The following is a 21702-nucleotide window of genomic DNA, read 5'->3' on the forward strand; positions in this document are numbered from 1 at the left end:
TTGTCATTGTTTTGCCTTTCACAAGACTATATCGTTAGCAGGCTACGAGTGAGTGGAAACGATATAGGATTAAAAGACGACAGACACGATAAAGATACGTATTATTAGCATATGTAAGGCCTATAATATGTAATTTTAACTTTTCCTGTATAACCTACTTCTGCTACTTTTTTAATTTTTATAATTTGTTACGTTCACTGTAGGGTGAAAATTTTAAAGATGGTTTGGTTATTGTGCAGTAGCTTTTATTTTGCTGTATTATATATTTTTGTATTTTATTGAAAAAAAATATAGCACTTTTTTTATTTAGGCCTGATTTATATATATATATATATATATATATATATATATATATATATATATATATATATATATATATATATATATATATATATATATATATATATAGTCCTATATATATATAAATTTTGTGTAAAAAAATAAAGAAATTAATAGCCTAAAATAAATTTGTTTAAAAATGATGTAAATATAAAAAGGCAGCTAAAGCGGCATTTGACCTCATACGTTCCCATACCCAAATACTTTTGATATGCTATAGCAATACATTTACATAAATGTATAGTTTTGTAGTGTTTATTAATCTCTTTGGTATATGATAACATCTTAACTAAATGTAAAAAAAAATAAAAATAAAAAAAAGCGTGGCTTTTCACCAGTCACGCAGGTTTAGACCAACATGAGGGTGAGTAAAATGAAGAATTTACATTCTGGGGTGAACTATTCTTTAACTGTGTCCAACCGTGTTCAGTGTTAGTACAGACATCTCTATTTTGCTGTATTTATTTAAGACTCAGACAGAACTTGGACTAAAACATGAACAAACATACTGAGCTGTTAGGTTACTGGAATAATTAGCATTCACATTTCATAAAAACAGAATTTTATTGATCTATAATAACATTTCCAGATGCATATATTTATACAAAAATAAAATCTAACAAAGTAAAAATGGTTGCATGCAGCAAGGTAGTGAACAGCACTATGGTCTGTTAAAGTGTGTTAGAATTATTAAATGCACCATATATTATGTCCCCTACACTTTCAACATCCAAAATATGGGATTTCTAAATAATGCATTACAAGTGCTGTGGATTGTACATGCCTGGTGTGTTCACCATTTATTTGCATATAAACTTGTTCAGTCGTTCGCTCATCACATATGATTCTAATTTCAAACTTGTATGGTAAGGCTATATCCATGATTGTGAAACACAAGTTTAATGATCTTTACAATGGACTTTCAAAACCCACACCACATTTTGACTTCTTGGTTCTTGTCCTTATTAAACCATCATTCAATAATATCTTTGACAGATATACACTGCTTTTTAAAAGTCTGGGGTCGTGAATTAATTTATGTTTTTTTAAAGAGTATTTTATGCTCACCAAAGCTGCATTTATTTGATTAAAAAAACAGTAAAAATAGTAATATGGTGAAATATTATTACAATTTAAAATAACTGTTTTCTATTTTAATATATTTTCAAACATAATTAATTTCTGTGATGGCAAAGCTGAATTTTCAGCAGCCATTTCTCTAGTCTTGTTGCCAGATGATCCTTCAGAAATCTTTTAAATATGTTGATTTGTTGCTCAAGAAACATCTATCATTATTATCGACGTTGAAAACACTTGTGTTGCTTAATATTTAATATTTTTTGATGAATAAGATGTTTGAAAGAACATAACGCATAACAATGTAGAAGTATTTGCTGTTATACTTTCAATCAATTTAATGCATCTTTGCTAAATAAAAGTATCAATTTATTAAAAAAAAAAATCGTACTTTAAAATCTTAACCCCAAACTTTTGAACGGTAGTGTATGGCTCATAAATATGACATCAGTTGACAGTTATGAAAGAACTCTAAAGATAAGTCCGAAATCGAATACTTCCTTACTATATAGTAGGCCTATGCAAAAAAACAGTACGCCAACAGAGTAGCATGTCCAAATTCATAGTATTCAAAAAACAGAAGGCCAAAAGTACCCAGATGATTTACTACTTCCAGTGAGATTCTAAAGTGCGCATACGATGGACGCTTTACTATCCCATGAGGCCACGGGAAAAGATTTATGAATGGAGATGAAGGGATGCAACTGACACTGGTAGGTCACATGATAATGAAATCAATGTAGTACGTCCGGATTGCATACTACACACATTCATACTATAGGGAACATACTTTTAAACGGTCATGAAGTAAGTCCAAATTCAAATGTAGTACCTACTGAAATAGTACACAATCTCGGACACAGAGTAAGTTTCATACCCCAAAAAGTGATGTTTCTCTTCCAACCGTTATTCTCATCTTCCACATTTGTATATTCACTTTCTTTGTTTTTTCTCCTGTTGCCTGTATCTTTGGTCACTGCGCCATTTGGACCACCACTGCTTTCCAGGCCTTTTCTTTGTCAAAATCCCTTAGCGTGCCATTTGACGTCTGTTGCTGTAAGAAAAGAATGAGATGGTGGAAAAGAAATGGCCCAACAATCATCTTGAGATCATCCTTTGTTAATCACAACATCATAGAATCAAAGGAGCGGAACAACTCTGCCATTCCAGTGTGATTGTTTTTCATGCTACATTTGGCACCGTTCAGTACATTTCCTTTATTAATTTATTTTTGCTAACATTATCTGCACAGTCTAGTCACATACAGCACTCACGCACACACACACACACACACACACACACACACACACACGCACGCACGCACGCACGCACAAGCACACGCACACGCACACACACGCACACACTTCCTCTACTCTTAAATTGACCTGTCAGTCATTGTATAGAGTGTATGTTAGTGTGTTTACCTCACAGTGCTTTTTGTGTAGCGTGCCCCATTCAGTACCTGCCATGCGGAGCTGGCTCTTGTAGGAAGCGCATTTTATCACGGTGGCTAACGTCAGCACCGCCTGCACCAGCAGCAGTCCCATCAGAACAAGCAGCAGTATGTCATACGTCTGCTGCATGCACAACATACATTCACAAACTTAACACGCTTCAAACAACCTTCAAGGTGGGTGTGAAGGTGAAAATATATCTGAATTCATATTTTAATGGGATAGTTCACCCAGCCAAAACCTGTATGCTTTCTTCTGAACTGATTCAGCGATCTTGTCATTGTTAACTTAAACTATTCAAAATGTAGTTATTTTTTCGGTAAGCTGAAAAAAGAAGAAGTTTGTATTAAAGGTGTGGTTCACTTTAGAATTAAAAGGTCCTGGTAATTTACTCATCCCCATGTCATCCAAGATGTTCATGTCTTTCTTTTTTGTTCGAGGACTAAGGGTCTTATCTAGCAAAACGATCAGTCATTTTCAAAAAAATGTAGGCTTATATACTTTTTAACCACAAATATTTGTCTTGCGTTGCTCTGCAATGCGTAATTACGTAATCACATTGGAAAGGTAATGCATGACGTAGACAGAAGTACCGCAGATTCATCTACAGATTCAAATACAGATTCATCTTCCCAGCGCTGAAGTACCCCTTTCATTTCTCTTTGACTGAAGAAAGAAAGACACAAACATCTTGGATGACACAAATTATCAGGACATTTTAATTCTGAAGTGACTACTTCTAAAATAAACCTAAAAGCTAAACAGAAATATATATAAAAAGTTGGTAACACTTTAGTATGGGGAACACATATTCACTATGAACACAACTATGACTTTTGCCTCAATAAAACTCATAATATACTGCTTATTAATAATTAGTAAGGTAGCTTTTGTAGCATTTAAGTTTAGGTATTGGGTATGATTAAGGGATGTACAATAAGGTCATGCAGAATAAGGCATTAATATGTGCTTTATAAGTACTAATAAACACCCAATATCATAGTATGCATGGTAATAAGCAACTAGTTAATAACTGAACCTTAAAATAAAGTGTTACCAAAAAGTTTCTACAAAAGCTTTCAATTAAAATACAGGTCATAAAAGATGTCAGAAACAGCGTTTCATAATGTCATTAATATCCTACTTGACACTGAATGTACACTGTATGGACAAAGTTTATAAGGTTTTTTTGTTTATTTTCTTTTTTTTCTTTTTTTAGATATGCTCACTATAAACGGTCATATGGAAAAACATGTTTTTCCAAAGAAGAATAACATCATATTGGGTTTGGGGAAAAAGAGGGCAGTTCTATTTTATTATTATTTATATACTATTATGGTATTTATTAGTATTTTGAATTAGCTTTTATTTTTAAATTTTATTTTAATTTTGTGCTTTTTGTCATTTCTTTTAATTATTAATATTCTTATTCTTAATTATATTTCTATAATTTTCTAATACATTTTAATTTCAATTTTAGGTTTAGTAATTTTAGTACTTCAGTGTGAACATTTATTTCAATTAGCTGCCAAGAAAAGATTCTAATTTTCATTTAAGCTTTCAAATTTCAATTACAAAACAAACATTTTTAAAGGGTTAGTTCACCCAAAAATGAAAATTCTGTCATTAAAACTTCTTGTGTCGTTCCAAAGCGCAAGACCTTTGTTCATCTTCAGAATAAATTAAGATTTTTTTAAGTCCACAAGCTTTCTGACCACATAAACAGCAATTTAATTAACACTTTCAAGGTCCAGAAAGGTAGTAAAAACAAAGTTAAAATCGACCATGTGAATCCAGTGGTTCAACCTTTACTTTATTAAGCGACGAGAATACTTTTTGAAACAAAAATAACGACTTCATTCAATTTCTTCACGTTTGTGTCAATCTCCTACGCTGTTGACGTAGTAAATACAGTGTCGGCGCTTCAAGGTTACGCCAGAGCTACGCCAGCATACCACTGGCCGATGCGGTTCACGTGAGGACCACAACGCATGCGTGTGATGCTGACGCAGGAACTGACCAACGTAAACTGCGTAGGAGACTGACACAGGCGTGAAGTCGTTATTTTTGTTACAAAAAAGTATTCTCGCCACTTCATAAAATTAGGGTTGAACCACTGTAGTCACATGGACTATTTTAAAGATTTAATGTTGTAAGTTTTTACCACCTTTCTGGACCTTGAAAGTGGCAATTAAATTGCTGTCTATGTGGGGTCAAAAAGCTCTCGGATTTCATCCAAAATATCTTCATCTGCGTTCCGAAGATGAACGAAGGTCTTACGGATTGGCAACGACATGAGGGTGAGTTAATAATGACAGAATTTTCATTTTTGTGTGAACTAACCCTTTTAGTTAACAATAACAACACAGCATGACAGTAAGTAAATAATTCAAACTTTTGGGTGAGCTATCCCTTTAAGGGGTCAAAAAGGTCAAAATCTGACACAATGGAACTCATTTGATTTGATTTGGTTTGGCGCACAGAAATGACTCACCTTTACTGATGTCACTTCATGCAGAAAGATCTCAATAAAATTAATCACACTGCTGGACAAGAATCCAGTAGCTGAGAAAAGCAGTGGTGATGTCACACTGCTTATAGCAATCAGCATCTCCACCTACAGCAGTGGAAAGAAAAAGAAAAAAAACAAGGAGAGAGTGTGCCCTTAGAGAAAATCACTCTACAGAAAAAGCATACAAACAGCTAAATGAACGAGAATAGCGAATGTCCTTTAGGGACGCTCGACTGCATTGCTTTATTGCTGGAGAGACCCTGATGGTGACTCACCAGACTCTTGCTGGGGTATTCTGCCACCACATGGCTGGCAATGGCAGTGGGGAAACACTGCAGAGGTATCACACACATAAACAACCATCAGGAACCCAATGGAATCATTTATCATCTGAATTGGACTAATATTTTACATAATAAGCGGAACTCACAGCTACCAGAATCCAGAAGAAAGTGACAGAAAGGTATGGCTCTGGGAGGAGAGCACCCAAATTGAGAGCGATAATTCCTCCAAATACAGCAGAGATGCCCACTATAACCTCAATTACCTGCACCAGAGGAAGAGCAGTAGATCTACAGTGTACTGCGTGCTGATAAACAGTGGATACACATATGATCTCATTTGTAGGCAACTCACGGCGCAAGCCTTGAGAAGACGAGTGGGGAACGAAGCTGGGGTCACAACCACAGGGCCATCAGACATTGGCTGGAGGAAAGAGATAGATGATAGCAATGAAGAAAAGAAAAAAGCAGAGAGACATGAGCACATATAAAAGGCAAATCACATAAGCTAGAGACAAATACAGTAAGTCATGGTGTATCACATGGTGATAATAGTACGGCTGGGATTTAGCATAAAAGGCATTTACAATTATTTGGCATTCAGGCAAATTTTACTGCACCTTAAGAAAAGTCTGTAATGAGTTTTCACAGGTGATATACCAGTATTTTATAATGGGGCAGTCATGGCCTAATGGTTAAAGTGTCAGACTGGAAACCTGAAGGTTATGGGTTTGATTCTCAATACCAGCAGGAAATGACCAATAACCCCTGATCGCTCCCTGGGTGCCACAGCCAAACGTCTGCCCACTGCTCTGGGTCTATGTGGGTGTTTTCACCTAATGTGTGTTCACTAACTTGAATGGGTGTCACTTTCACATTTTGAATTATACATGTTTTATGTCATGTTTAGAGTTTAAAGGAAAGGGTCCATAAACGTAATGGATCATTTTAGACAATAACCAGTAGCTTTTCTGGTTTCCTATGTTGTTCTTTTGTTTGTTTTTTACAGTGTGCAGAGTCAGATATAAAGAAAATTAAATTATTTAAATAATCTTAGAAACCAAAATTTCCACTAAGTATGCACAATTCATAATCAAATCTATCTATTCTCTGATCAATGACACAATTTTCGTAAACACAGGCTAAACATTTTGTAATATCAATACTATGGGTGTAAGTATACCCTCATGTCACGATTCAATACATACCACGATACTGAACTCACGATACAATATGCGAAACGCCAAGGTATGGTAAAAGGTTAACACAAAATGTACTTTTGATTAAAATGCTACATTTCTTTTACATTGGTGGTTGAAATGAATAGGCTTGGACTTGGTGCTGGTAATGCGCAGGACAGTGGTGACACCAGAATAAAAATATTCATGATACTGAAGCTGAAAATACTGAATTATTTTAGACGAATATGCTTGCACTGTCACTGACTACATGTATTGAAAATAATGCAGGTCACTTTTTACTGGTAACATAAGAAATGTGGCACTTTTAGGACCCACAAATATCCCCACATTGCATTATTATACATTATATATAGAAGTTTAATGCAGTACTGACACTAAAACTTTTTCTCACACAGTAATTTCCATTTTGGGTGAACTATCCACAATACAGTTTGTCACTATCCACGATGTATAATGTTGCAAATTAGTATCGCGATATATTGTGATACGATATATTGTTACGTCACTACACATAAATGGTAAGGAACACATTATACACACCTTGCCGTGACTGCAACAGTCCTCTGCTGAGCGAGCTGATAGGATAACAGTACTAGCCGTGAGCACTTCCAGCACAATAAGCAGGAGCAGGTTAAAGTTAATCTTTAGGATGACAGATAGTAGTAATTGTTTTAATTGTTTTTTTGTTTTTTACATGAACACCATAGAACGCTGTAACAAGTGTAAACATGCAGTTTATTTAGTAAGTTACCTATTTCTACCAAATCCTGTAAAATGACTTTTGCTTTTCTATTGTCATATTCTAAAATATTCTAAACCATTTCATTTCGATTACCACATGAAGCACTAAATATTTTAGGTTACCTGACAAACATTTTAGGGGTATTAGAGTTGTGATGTTCTCACATTGATGGCTGAGGGACTAATGGCGAGTTTACATCCAAACCACACCAGACACGTGGTTGTCACAGCAAACGAGGACACGTAGACCATTTGGAAGTCTGAGACCTGTAAACATAAAACAGGTTAAACACTGTATTTGTAAAAAGTAGTATTTATCTGTCAAAAACAAACTCAACTGTTATATGAATCGAAACCTTGATTGATGAACAGTGTCTGACTAAATATTGTATTGCTTTGTAGAATTAATGTAATAAACATTATAATGTTGTTTTGTATTTGTCACGGCTTGCTCTGAGGTTTGAAGGGGTGATGAATTTAGAAATCAACTTTCCCTTGAGCCTTTGATATATGAAAGGTCATGGCAATATAAGAATATCCTGTAAGTTTCAGAGCTGAAAACTTCCTTGTTAGTAAAAGAAAAGCTTTTATAGACACCAGGCCAAGAAAACAAGGCTCTCAGATCAATGACGTATTAGAAGGGTACAACACCGCCTCTATGTGTATGCTGCTTCTGTAGTCACCCCCACCAATTCTTGGAGTTAAACTGGTCACATTACCGAGCAATAAACACGCCGAAGATAGCAAGATAATTGTTCATAAACAAGACAGGCCGACACTGGATTTGCGGACATATTGAGATTAAGGCCCCGTCCACACGGAGACGCGTTTAGCTGTATACGTATACATTTTGTACCGTATCAGCGTTTCGTCCACACAGATTCAGCGTTTTAGAAGCATGAATCCGATATTTTCCGAAACCGGGTCCCAAAGTGGATAAATCTGAAAACGGCAATCTTCCATTTTCGTGTGTACAGCGAATCCGTATATTTTCTGAAACGGTGATGTCATCACACTACGTCCAGCATGGTGAAAGAGTTAAGGGATACAACTACGGGCACTGGGCATACGCACATCAATATCGCGTCATTTAATTACCGTATATACATTATTGTAAGGGTATGTTTTGGGTTAGGGTAGGTGTAGGCATTAATAAAACACATCTGTTAAGTAGCAAATGTATTTATTGTTATTTTATTGTGAGATTTTGCCTCACCTCTGACCACTGCTATACCCCTTCTAGACACAACTCTTCTTCTTCGTTTTTAGTGTTTTTCTGTGGCAGAATTACAGTGCCACACACTGGCCTGGCATGCAAACTACATCGTTTTTAGTTGGTTTCAGTAATCTCGTGTGGACGCAGATATTTCTTGAAACGCGGAAAAAAAAGATTGGATTGGGAAAGCTCTGGCTTCGTGTGGACGGGGCCTAAATCACAATGCTGTGCCTTCTATATTGGATATGACAGGAATTGTGCAACACACTTATGTGAGTAAAACATGTTTTTTTATATGCGATAGTGTTGCATTGTTACAGATAGTATTGATTAAGTATACATGACGTGTCTAACAGAGTCTACCAGTACCATTATTTGTTAGTCATTGCGATTTGGGATCAGACTCCTAGGGTTTTGTAGCCTGGATGCCTGCCGAACTTATCCCCGCCCACAACATTTTTAGGTCGGGCAGTTCGGTCTGGCATCGCTCCATAGAGGAGTAATTATCTCCGAACAGAAACTGTTCGGACCAATAAAATCATCAGGGCGAGCTTTAGACGATGATGGATAGATGATAAACAGTAACGTAATCATGCACGTCATCAAAAGGGGCTTGGATTATATTTACTCGAATCCTAAACGGAGAGCTTGTTTGTATATGCATTCACCTTCATCATTTCTCTCAAAGATGATGATCATGTTGGGTAAGTAAGTACTCTGTGTATCAATAAATTCTTTTATTTTTTTACAACACCGGCAAAGATCGTTTATTCCAGCGCGTGTGCAGACAGGGTTGCCAAGTTTTTACAACAAAATCCGCCAACTACTAGCCCTAAACAATAGCTTCTCGGGGGGTTATCCGGGGGAAAAATGGTGTTTGAGGGGTAAAATGTGTGTTATTTTGGCAAGGTTGCCTGCTAAAATTCGCACTCATGGGTCTATATATCACATAATAGTCGCTTCAACCCGCGGACATAGAAAACTACAGCGGAAAAAAACGCGGACTTGCAGTTGAGTTCTGTCTGTTGACATTTGACAATGCGTCGCTTTGTTGCTCTGATTGGTTTGCTCCATTGGGCTGTGATTATGAGGCGTGCTTCTACAAAGGTCTATCCAATTGAGGTCTCTCCTGGTTCGGTTGAAACACGCCTCATAATCACAGCCCAATGGAGCGGTTTCAGACTCATATTCTGACTAGAATTGAGTATGACCACGTCAGGCTAAGGGTTTTGCAAAGCCAAATGTCCCGTGTTTTCTAGATGGGCTAACAAAACCTAAGCACGTCTGCAGGACGGGGAATCTTAAACAGCTAAATACCATTAATTTCTTGATCTCCGTTGTGTGTGTGGGGTTCGCGCTTATAACCACCGATCGGGCGGGCCAAGTAATAAAAAAATCACGGGTGGATGAGAGATAAATCATTGTGTTTGTTTGATGTATTTTGAGACTGAGCCCTGTCAGAGAATTGTCCCGCAGCTTTCAAAACAATCTCCCCCTCATGTGAACTGGCAAGCAGAAGCTCACTAAATATGCAAATCTTATCCAATCCCAGCCGTGGGCGTTTACTTCTAAGTCTCCAGTGCAGCACTCCCATCAAAACCAAGCGTTTTGCAGAGAGCCTCAAAATCAGTGTAGAAAATAACCTACCCATATTTTCCGGACTATAAGGTGCACTTTTTTTCATAGTTTGGCTGGTCCTGCGACTTATATTCAGGTGCGACTTATATATCAAATTTAATTCATACTGACTGACAAGAATAAACATAGCCGCGAGAATGCGCTCTATATGCTCCTGTAGCCTAATATTAACTTAAAGACAACAACTTAGAAAGACTGAACACAAACAAAATGCCCCCATAAAGAAAATCTTACTCTGCAAAATACAAACAGCATGTAGTAAAATATGCAGCGGAGAATGATTCACAGTTCACACAGCGTTCGCCTGGCGCGGCTGAGCCATCTTGCTTACAGTCCGCAAGTAGATTTATTTTTCTTCTTCCTTACAGTTAAAGTAACCTCTGCTTTTCGCCAGTCCCTTACAAGTTTCTCACTCACTTCAAATTTTCTTTCTTCTGCTCGGTTATGCAGTGAAGCGGGCACGAGCGAGTGCACACGAGTGGGTGCTCGCATGCGCGCGCGGCTACCGCTCTGCCATAATGCGACTTATAGTCCAGTGCGACTTATAGTTTTTAAAGTTTTTTTTCCTGTTTTTTTCCTCTTCATGGCGCATTTTTTGACTGATGCGACTTATACTCCGGAGCGACTTAATTATAATTATAGTCCGGAAAATCCGTATTACTATTACTTATTATGTTTTTGAATGCAAAACCCATGCGAACGTCATAAGTTGACCTCAGAGTATAAAACAATGTAAATAGCCAGTTCATGACACCTTTAAATCTCAAGGAAGATGCATGAAAGAAGGAGAGGCCTACTTTTAATAAACTCTAACAACTAGAAAGACAACAAAACAAACCATAACCTTTACCGCAAAAAAGAACTGAGGGAACAGAGGGCTTAGGTAATCAAAAGAACAATTAGAGGCTATGAAAACAAATGAGAACTCAGGCAAAGACAATGACAATAAAGATGGTGATTGTGACAATAGACTATTATTTTGTAAACATATAAAATGTCATTCAGTGTCCATGCAGTGATTTAAGGTACATTTACACAACAAATTATGTACTAGAAACATATTTGCACTTTTTGTGTACAGAGTTCAAAACAATCTCCATTCACACAGATCCGTGAAAACTAAAAATTATGTATTATGATGACAGGTCAGTTAATATGCATGCGCATGACATCTCCATTTACACAAATTTGCATTTTTGCAGTTTTTATAGAGACAAGAATAGTATCGTTTTTGTTTTAAGGCCCCCCAAACTCAGTTGTCGTGTAAATTAATGGCCAAAACGCATGTTTCATGTTGAAAAACCACCCATTAAATGAGTGCAGGAATGTTTACTTTTGTATGGATTTAATTAAATGAAGTGTGAAAATGGTTTAAATGTAGCTTTATTAACATAATCTTAATTAAAATGTGTAACAGAAGTTCAGATCAGCTTAGAGAAGAGGGCCTTTGAACACTGTCTTGAACAAAAGTGGGCCTTGGAGACAAAAAGGTTGAGAACCAAAGCTTTACTTGCTTTATTTTTCTGTTTTTATTAGGTCAATTGATACTTTTCGCATGAATGTATGTACAACTTTTTTATTTTATTTCTCAAAGTGAACATTTTAGTTGAGTGTGTTTAATACTTCATTCCCCTGTAAAGCTGTGCAATACTACCGACAGCCTTTTACTCATAAAAAGCTGCTTTTTTTACTGAATAATCTATATTGATTTGAATAGTTGAGTTAGTAGAACCACCAGTTTATTAGATTCTGTTCATCACTGAACAAGACAGAGTTGATTTTTTTATTATTATTTACTGAAAATATCAACTTACTGCAACGTGTCTGTTCTTGGCAATAGCAAAGCTCACCACTGCAGATGGAATACTCTACAAACCAGAAGCAAAACATATACATCAATGTCAAATTGACCAGTGGCTTAATCCATGAGGATGAAGAAGAGTCACTCACAGATCCGGCAGTACAACGCAAGTAGTCCATTGCAGCTGGAAACACATTACCCATATAGAGAGAGAAAGCTGCCGCTATCAGCAAGCTGCTCTGGGGGGGTCAGATACAGATGAATTTGAGACAATCAGTGTGTTTGTTAAGTCTCTTAGTCACAGGAGTGAAAGTCTGCTGAGCCAAAGCTCTTACCCCTATAACAACGCTGTACAGCCAGATTCTGTAGCTAAAGCAGGGATGTAATGGCCCCGGCTGCTCCAGCTGCAGGTCACTGGCCCTCACATCCACCGTGTAGCTGTCTCTTTCCAACCTCTCCCGCTCCAGGTGCCGACTTAGAGTCCCCACCCCATTGTTTCGCTCCAGGGTGGACATCTGCGCGTAGCTGAACACTTCCTGGGCTGATGCCTCGTCTCGTTGCATCCTGATATCCATGACTCCTAGAGAACCAATGCATATAAATCCCCTATATTGACTTGAAGAGAAAAAAAAAGTACAGTGTGCAAGCATATGGCTTACATGCTATTGACAGATTGTCATGTGATCCTTTTAATGACGCTTAAACTTACCTTATCCCTATTGCCTTTACATAGCATTCAACACATGACTTTTTTAATTTTTCTTAGTGTATTTGAAGGTCAACCAATCACAAACAAACCTACAAACCGGAAGCATTAAACATGTAGTTTTAAACATGAATATATTGGAATGTATTACTGTAGCTAGCTAGCAACACCAAGGTCATGGTTTTGATTGAACTCTGTATATCACAGTTCAGTATATCTTGAATGCAATGCAAGTCACTTTGGACAGGTGTCTGCCAAATGCATCAATGTAAAATTATTGCCCAATATTGGATAATTAATAATAATGGGTATTAATGTGGTTTGTTGCCTAATTTGCTATCCATCCTTCGTGTAAAAACATTATCCAACTCATTGTTTGCCATGTTAGGTCCGAGCTATAAATAGGTTTGAATTGTAATGCTCCAACAACATGCAACAACTTACAGGAACAGTTATAAAAATGATAATGAAAAAATAATGAGTATAGCCATGTCGGAAATTGCTTCTGTGATACTTGGCTTATTGTAATGTATTCTGTTTTCATTTGTTTGATTTACTTATTTTTATCTTTCCTAATATACTAATGATGTATTATATCTTTTGCTGCCTTCTCGGTCAGCTAACTCTTGTAAAAGAGGTTTTATCTCAATGAATTTTACCACTAACTAACTAACTAACTAACTAACTAACTAACTAACTAACTAACTAACTAACTAACTAACTAACTAACTAACTAACTAACTAACTAACTAACTAACTAACTGTTTATGCTGATTTCCTCCGATTTTACCTTTGCCATCATCTAACACTCATCTAAAATTAATCTTTAAGATGTGTATAATCTAATAACACTACAAAATATTCTAAATATTTGAGAGTCAGACTGAACAGATTTACTTTTAGCATCTTGTTTCATTAAATAAATTTACCTAAAATTAGACACAGTTGACAAAACATATGGACCATATAATGCTGGCTTTATAGTGACATAACCGCAACACAGTGAGTTATACTCTACGTGACCTGCTTTTGAAAAAGTTTTTTTTTTAAATATATAATTTAGAGACAGCAGGCCCTTGAAGGAGCTCCAAGAGCACAAATGATACTGAAAACACCACTGATAAAATCATCATACGAGACCTATGAGCTCTGAGTGCTACATTTGACTAATAACACCAATATCTCCATCTCTGGTGGGGGAGGGGGATATTTTTGGTCAACAATAAAGAAATAAAATGCAATCAAACAGCTCCCTCTTGAAAACCCACACGCACAATGAATATAAAGCACTTTCATGGTATTACGTAAACATCCACAGGAACACAGAGCAATAAAGAGGATACAGTGCAGGGATAATGCATGAAGGCAATGATTCATAAAAATGTTGAAAACACACCAACCCCTCCCTCAACCTCTGCTCCACAACTTCATTCTGAACCTCACTTTCTTCCCTCTGTCCATTCATCTTATCTCTTCAACCCTCTTTATCTTAATCTCGGCTTCCCACTCACCTGCCTCCAGCTTCAAGACACAGTTTATTTCGGCTTAGCCCACCTGTTCCCCTGTTCCTGAGGAAGTCTAAGGTTTTAGCTGTACTTTATCTTTGTCTTCTTCCTCTTGTTATTCTCCTCTCTCCACTCTCTCTCTGTGTGTGTCCCCTCCACTCCAAGTCAATAAAAAACTTTTGGAATGCTTCAAAGCCTGGAACAGAAAGTTGAGAGTGTTGCCCTGCCAGCCAGTTTTAGCCAGTGAATGCAAATGGAGCGGAGAGATGGGGCTCAGATCAGGGGCTGCTGAGGCCAGAGCCTCTTACTGCTCTGTTCAACTCAATGAGAGAACTCACACATAAATCAACACCCCCTCGCTGCCATACGCACAGAGAAAGAATGCACACAAACCTAGAACCAGCTTTCCTATGTACACACACAAACAGGCCCCCACAATGTTTCTTTTCATTTTCGCATGCATGTGAGTACATGTAAACTATATACCAATCAAAATATACCAATATATTTTTTTTTTGTGGAAACTTTGATGCATTGAAAGTTTAAATAGAAATCTTTTGAAACATTATAAATGTCTCTGATGTCATTTTTGATAAATGTTCACTGTACACCCGAATAAATTGTCAAAACTAAAAATAAATAAATAAATGTTTTGAGGTAATCAGTTGCCTCAATTTAGGTAATTTAAGTTAGGTAATTTAAAGTTTAAGTAAGCATAACTCGCAGATTTTTATCTTCATACATTTTAATTAATCTGAACTTAACATATTTGAGTAAGCTAATTCATACATTTAACTTAAAAATATCATGTAATCTCATTTTTTTTTGTGCCAATTGGTTAAACACTGCTTTGGTTGCATTATCATAGCACTTGCTGAATAAAGACAGGAATATAATACATTTAACATATATTTAAACTTCTGCTCCACTTGTCACCATGATGGTAACAACATAACATAAAATCTTCTGAACTAGTGTTTAAAACATTAAAAACCACCAAATCTCCCACTTAATGTTTTTCTTTCACACACACACACACGCGCGCACACGCACAGACGCACGCACACACACACGCGCGCACACGCACAGACGCACGCACAGACGCACGCACACACACACACACACACACACACATGTTGGTCTATGTGGTTTACAGGGACTCTCATAGGCGTAATGGTTTTTATACTGTACAAACCGTATTTTCTATCCCCTTACACTGCCCCTGCCCCTAAACCTACCCATCACAGGAAACATGCTGCATTTTTACTTTCTCAAAAAAACATAATTTAGTATGTTTTTAAGGCCATTTGAATTATGAGGACATTTGATATGTCCTCATAAACCACATTTATAGTGTAATACCAGTGTAATACCCGTGTAGTTATACAAATTTGTGTCCTCATAAACCACATAAACAGGCTCACACACACACACACACACACACACACACACACACACACACACACACACACACACACACACACACACACACACACACACACACACACACACACACACACGCACACACACACACACACACACACACACACACGTCTGATTCACTATCTTTGTGGGGACTCTCCATAGATGTAATGGTTTTTATACCATAGAAACTGTACATTCTAACCCCCTACACTGCCCCTGCCCCTAAACCTACCCATCACAGGAAACATTCTGCATTTTTACTTTCTCAAAAAATAAATAAAAAATAAATAAATAAAAAAAACTGGAAAAAAATCCTGTATGATTTATAAGCCTTTTGAAAAATGGGGACCTCTGGCTGACTGGTCCCCACAATGTAGGTGATCTCCGGTTTTACCATCTTTATGGGGACATTTGGTCCCCACAATGTAATATAAACAAAGACACACACACATACAAACACACACACACACACAAACCCCCTTAAATTTGGCATTTACTGTCCCCTTTGAGTGCCATGCATGGCGAAGCATGCTGGGAACTATAAATCCCAGCCCAGTTTTGGTTAAATTTAAGTTAGTCTAAATTAAGAGAAACAAGTTCATACAACTCAAAACAATGAAACAATTCAGATTACTTAAAATGTGTCAGTTTTGAGAACTCAAAAGAAAAAGAAAGTTCTAAATACTCATAAAAGTTAATTTGTTTAACTTAAACTCAAACCAATGAATAATTTTTAGTGTTAGGGTTTATAGTGTACACTTAATGAAGTACTTCTTTTTTTACCATAAACGTTTGGATGGTAGTGTATCAGGGTTTTCACAAAAATTTGAAGCAGCATAACAATTTTCAACATTGATAATAATAAATTATTATTATTATTAAATAATACATTATTTAAAGCAACAAATCAGCAGAGGTGGAAAGAGTAACAAAATATTCTACTCAAGTAAAAGTACTGTTACTTCAATGAAATTTTACTTAAGTACAAGTAAAATTACTGGTCTAAAAATGTACTCAAGTAAAAGTAAAAAGTATCTCATTTAAAATGTACTCAGAGTAAAAGTTACTTAGTTACTTTTTTAACAGTGGTGGTGGGGGACTGTACCCTGTAGGGTTGTGATAGAATGAGATTTTCACGATATGACAACTATCTCAGAAAACATCAATTAAACATTTACTGTACCTATTATTAAATGATGGTTATTATCACTTGTTAAAATGATGTTAAATGAATGAAGAAGATTGGTCTTTTTTTTATTTGGTTGAACAAATGCTTTATTATAACAAACTTAAAACCATTTGTTTATTTTGTTTATCAAAATTTCAATAAAACATGTCTAATAAACTAAATTCAATAAATTATTATGAATTAGATTAACAACTTATTTGTATCATTAATTCGTAAAAATGTTTAAGAATAATAGAGTCCATATGTAGTAGACGGAGCAGCTCATTCACAGAGAGAGAACAAGCAGATCATATATTCATATAGCATTCAATGTGTAACGAGTAGAAATATAGTGTGGCCCCTTTAAGAGCTGCACGCGCTCCCTGAAAACGAGTTCTGCATCTTGTGTATGTGCGCACTGAGTTTTGAGCTCCCATGTGTGGGGATTATTCTCTGTTTTTCTGTTGCTAACAGTCAGTTATTTTGTTTTATTGAGTAATGCTGTGGACGGAAATGGAGTTTGTGATGAGAGTTCAGCGGGAAATAAAGCGCGATCTGTTTGACGTCAATCGCCTCCGTGTTTGCATCCACTCCAGATATATTAAGTGCTATCCGCATTTTTCACCCGGACACAAGCGTTACAATGTTGTGCTTTAATGTTCACAGACCATGTCGCGATTTGATTTATTTCTAAAGCCTACAGCTCTACATTCGAGTTTTTCGTTCATCCACCAGTTTGCGTGTATTACACCAAATCTACGTTATAATGTAAAGTTAATGTTCATGACTGGATTCCGGGATTCCCTCTGCGTCACAGAAATCAATCGGCCTAACGCCCGTTTCACACATACTCCGTCTGCAGTGCGTGTGCGTTGCGTATTTTTTTCCGTACCCATGTTAACGGATGACATCTTTCACACTGCACGCGGATGCAAACCGTCAGTCCGTTCCAGGAGCGTTGCGTCTGCAGCAGTGCACGGATCGTTTTGGTACCGAGTCTATTTTTTGCTGCGCTGCGCTGCGTTGCGTTGCTGCATTAAAGTGATAGAACATTGTTCGCATTAAAATAAACATGTACTGACGCGAAAGTCTAGTAATTTCAACACGGATGCATATCATTTAAAATATACTCTTGTTTCAAAGTCAACACATGGCTTTTTTTCTCAAGTAAAGCAACAAAACGACACCTTATCTGGCATTTAGGTTAAAAAAAAATGTGCCATAATGGATAGCACTCGTACTTTCTTGGAGGTGAAATGCAAAGTTATTTTTGACCTGCAGGATTTCTTTTCAAAGGGTTTAAAAACGAAAGAAAAGACGAGAGTCGGCTGTTTTTGAATAGCCTATTCTAAGTTTCTAATTTAAAATGTTTATGATTTTAGGCTATAACCTATGTGTGAGCTAAATCTAAAGTATATTTATATATAAATATGAATTAATGAATTGAAAAAAAATGTTGTTTAAATGTAGGCTTGTAGCCTACGTTAACCTGTCTACTCAGAAAGATTAAACAAAGAGAATTGCAATTCTGATGAGCCATGATCAGTAACAACTTCTGGATTTTAAATAAAAAAATCATTAATAAATGCTGTGTTTGTGGTATGTAAAAGCGGATCAGTTGCGGACTGCAAACGCAGCATATGTGAAAGGACTACAGGGTGTGGGGCTCCTGCAACGCATACGCAACGCAACACGCACCGCACACGCACTGCAGACGGAGTATGTGTGAAACGGGCGTAAGTTATAAACATACCTTTATTTGCACAGAGGGATGTGTGCCCGAACATGTTCTATGTGTTTCTTCATTTTTTGCATCCACATTTTGTGCACATTTGATATCCTCCAGGACAACACCACATTATTTTTTTCTATATCCAAAGTATTTCCATACTAGCCAGGAGTTCACGACGGCGTTTTGCTTTCACCTGGGTCTGCGTCACTGACGTCTTGTTCGTCTCCATCTGATATTTGCGCGCTTGTTCTCTCCCGCGCCCTCTATTCAATATTAGTCATTTCCGGATCGCGGTCTTTTTCCTCCTCTCTTTGCATTAATGATTTATTTTTACTCAGTAACGGATGTGGTTTAAAATGTAGCGAAGTACAATACTTTAATCAAAATGTAGGGGAGACCGGGGGCAATTGTAACACATTTTGGTCATGTGTTCATTGCTCAAAAACCTTTTGAAATATTTGGATAAAAAATGTATGTTGGTAACTTGTATCTATGTTCTACTTGTTAACATTCACCAAATTGTTTTACAAGCAATGTTAGAGTCACAATACTGATTGAAACATTACCAGTCAAATGTTACATCTGCCCCCACATGCGGGGGCGATTGTAACACCATGCGGGGGCAATTGTAACAACACATGTAATACCTTTGTATAAATACCAAGGACCCCAATAAACTTCAAAGAATATAGATATAATTTAAACTATTTAAAATCAATTAGAATATGGACAGTGACACTTCCCTTACTATTTTCCTTGGTCTGAACAGCATGCTGTAAACAAAGAGTGTACAGGGCCTACTCAGTAAAATGGATCCAGACTGAGAGGCAAAATCTTTAAGCTCTGTACTATGCCACTAAATATATTGATAACACAGTATGCATAGTTTAATAGGGTATAGTTAATTTGTAGGCTATACATAAATATTAAACTGAACAGAAAAAACTTTTCACATTATCACATTATTATTACGACATTAGAAAAAAAACAATCATCTATTTTCTATATTGAATTTCCATGGTATGGTTGTATTACAAGCCAAAAATAATAGTAAATATGTTGATCTTACACCAATGGGTAGTATATGGCAGTATTTAAATGCATAGATATTGAAGAATTAGAAAGCACTAAAATTTGCTCTTGGTGGGATTTGAACCCCAGTCCCCAGATTGAGAGGCACTCAAAGACTATAAACCACTGGTCTGCTATACTGCAATAAAATATTTAGAGATGTATGACATAGATATTTAAAAACAGAACTAAATACACTTTTCTTAAATTATTGGTGGGGGGTCGGGGGTGGGGGTTGTCTATTTTGATGTCCTTACTAAGCTGGACACTATTTTGATGGGTGTCGGGGGCAATTGTAACGCAGTGTTACAATTGCCCCCGACTGTACGACCTCATGACAAGCTACCCTACTAGCTAGAAACAATAAAGCAAATGTTTGACAAATATATTAAATGTTAGAAAACAGAATGGTCATGAATACAAGACAGATTTAAATTTATAGACATTAATTTTTTTAACAGTATAAGGAAAATTCTGTAGGTGAGAAAAATCACTTTCACGCCTAAAAAATGAGTCTTTGCAGAAAAACTTTACCAAGTATCACTCAGCAGCTTGTCCTTTGGCAGGCAGAGAGGGATCTCCACTGAGCATATGCAAAATGAGTTTCATGATTCTGACTCATTTCTGATTGGTGTAATTTGAGATGTTACAATTGCCCCCTGTTACAATTGCCCCCGGTCTCCCCTACTTAAGTAAAAGTAAAATTACAGATTTTTAAAACTACTTAAAAAAGTAGAAGTACACAGAAAAACTACTCAATTACAGTAACGCGAGTAAATGTAATTCGTTACTTTCCACCTCTGCAAATCAGCATATTAAATTGATTTCTATAGTCATATAAAGTAATGGCTGCTGAAAATTAACTCAAAAGCATTAATTTTATTTTAAAATATATTCAAATAGAACAGTTTTTCTAAATTGTACTATATTTTTGACCAAAATAAATGGAGCCTTAAGAGCACAAGAGACTTATTTCAAAAACATTTTACAATTGTAATGATCCCAAACTGACCTGTAGTGTATGGCAGGAAACAAGATACGCGTATACAGTTCTTGTGCATAACAAGTTCAAAGCTGTGCAGTCCTGCACTCATCTCTTGGCTCCTCCCACTTGTGCCACAAAACAGACCAGAGAATTGGGACGTCCCATTGAGCTTCAGAAGTCTATAACCAGTAGGCTCATAAACAGTATTTCGTCACACATACCTTTGAAGAGATTGAATCCAATCCACTTCTTTTGAGAATTATAAACATAACTGTGTACCATATTTTGGTTAGGTATAAAACTGATAAATAAGAAAAGACCTTCTGTGTACAAATTCTCGCGGTATTTGTTGCAATGTAACTGTTCAAAAGTGTCCTTGAAAGGCAGTATCCATGGATACCTTTTAAACAGCCCCCTTCCAATGGCTGGTCACCACACTTCAATGCCCCCTGAATATGCTCAACAAAAAGATCACACGCTCATGTGGACACGTAGCCTACACACACACACACACACACACACACACACACACACACACACACACACACACACACACACACACACACACACACACACACACACACACACACACACACACACACACACACACACACACACACACACACACACACACACACAGTAGAGGCATGACAAACCACTGAAATCCCTGCAGAAGCATTATTGATTCACTGTAACTCAGCTCTCAATAGTCATTTATGGGGTTTATGAGGCGAGAGAGTAAAGTTTGTGAGCTGTGGCAAAGAAGAACTTAAATGTTTCTTTTTATTTTCACCTAAATCATAAGTAAAATTTCTTTATAGTTGCCTGATGGGAAAGCTTGCAAACAAT

The 21702-nt window shown here is 36.6% G+C and overlaps 1 protein-coding gene across 6 annotated transcripts; it reads right to left on the reverse strand.

Annotated features, from left to right (window-relative positions):
- Positions 1 to 678: 678 nt before the first annotated feature.
- On the reverse strand, positions 679 to 21214 carry mlc1 (modulator of VRAC current 1). 6 transcript variants are annotated; one of them, XM_067420288.1, is made up of 13 exons: positions 20881 to 20897; positions 14479 to 14668; positions 12597 to 12841; positions 12411 to 12500; positions 12275 to 12328; positions 7772 to 7873; positions 7406 to 7507; positions 6019 to 6087; positions 5813 to 5929; positions 5658 to 5714; positions 5365 to 5487; positions 2841 to 2993; positions 681 to 2470 (listed from the first exon to the last, which is right to left on the reverse strand). In XM_067420288.1, exons 3-13 carry the CDS (start codon positions 12834 to 12836, stop codon positions 2390 to 2392), a joined length of 1188 nt encoding a protein of 395 aa, XP_067276389.1. In that variant the 5' UTR covers positions 12837 to 12841; positions 14479 to 14668; positions 20881 to 20897; the 3' UTR covers positions 681 to 2389. The 6 variants fall into 6 exon arrangements, with proteins under 6 accessions (XP_067276386.1, XP_067276389.1, XP_067276387.1 ...); XM_067420285.1 differs by lacking the exon at positions 14479 to 14668 and having other exon boundaries at positions 679 to 2470; positions 2841 to 2990; positions 20881 to 20978; XM_067420286.1 differs by lacking the exons at positions 14479 to 14668; positions 20881 to 20897 and adding an exon at positions 21075 to 21214.
- Between the last annotated feature and the right edge of the window lie 488 nt (positions 21215 to 21702).

Source organism: Pseudorasbora parva, chromosome 16 (genome assembly GCF_024679245.1).
Source record: "Pseudorasbora parva isolate DD20220531a chromosome 16, ASM2467924v1, whole genome shotgun sequence".
Classification (NCBI taxonomy): Eukaryota; Metazoa; Chordata; class Actinopteri; order Cypriniformes; family Gobionidae; genus Pseudorasbora; species Pseudorasbora parva.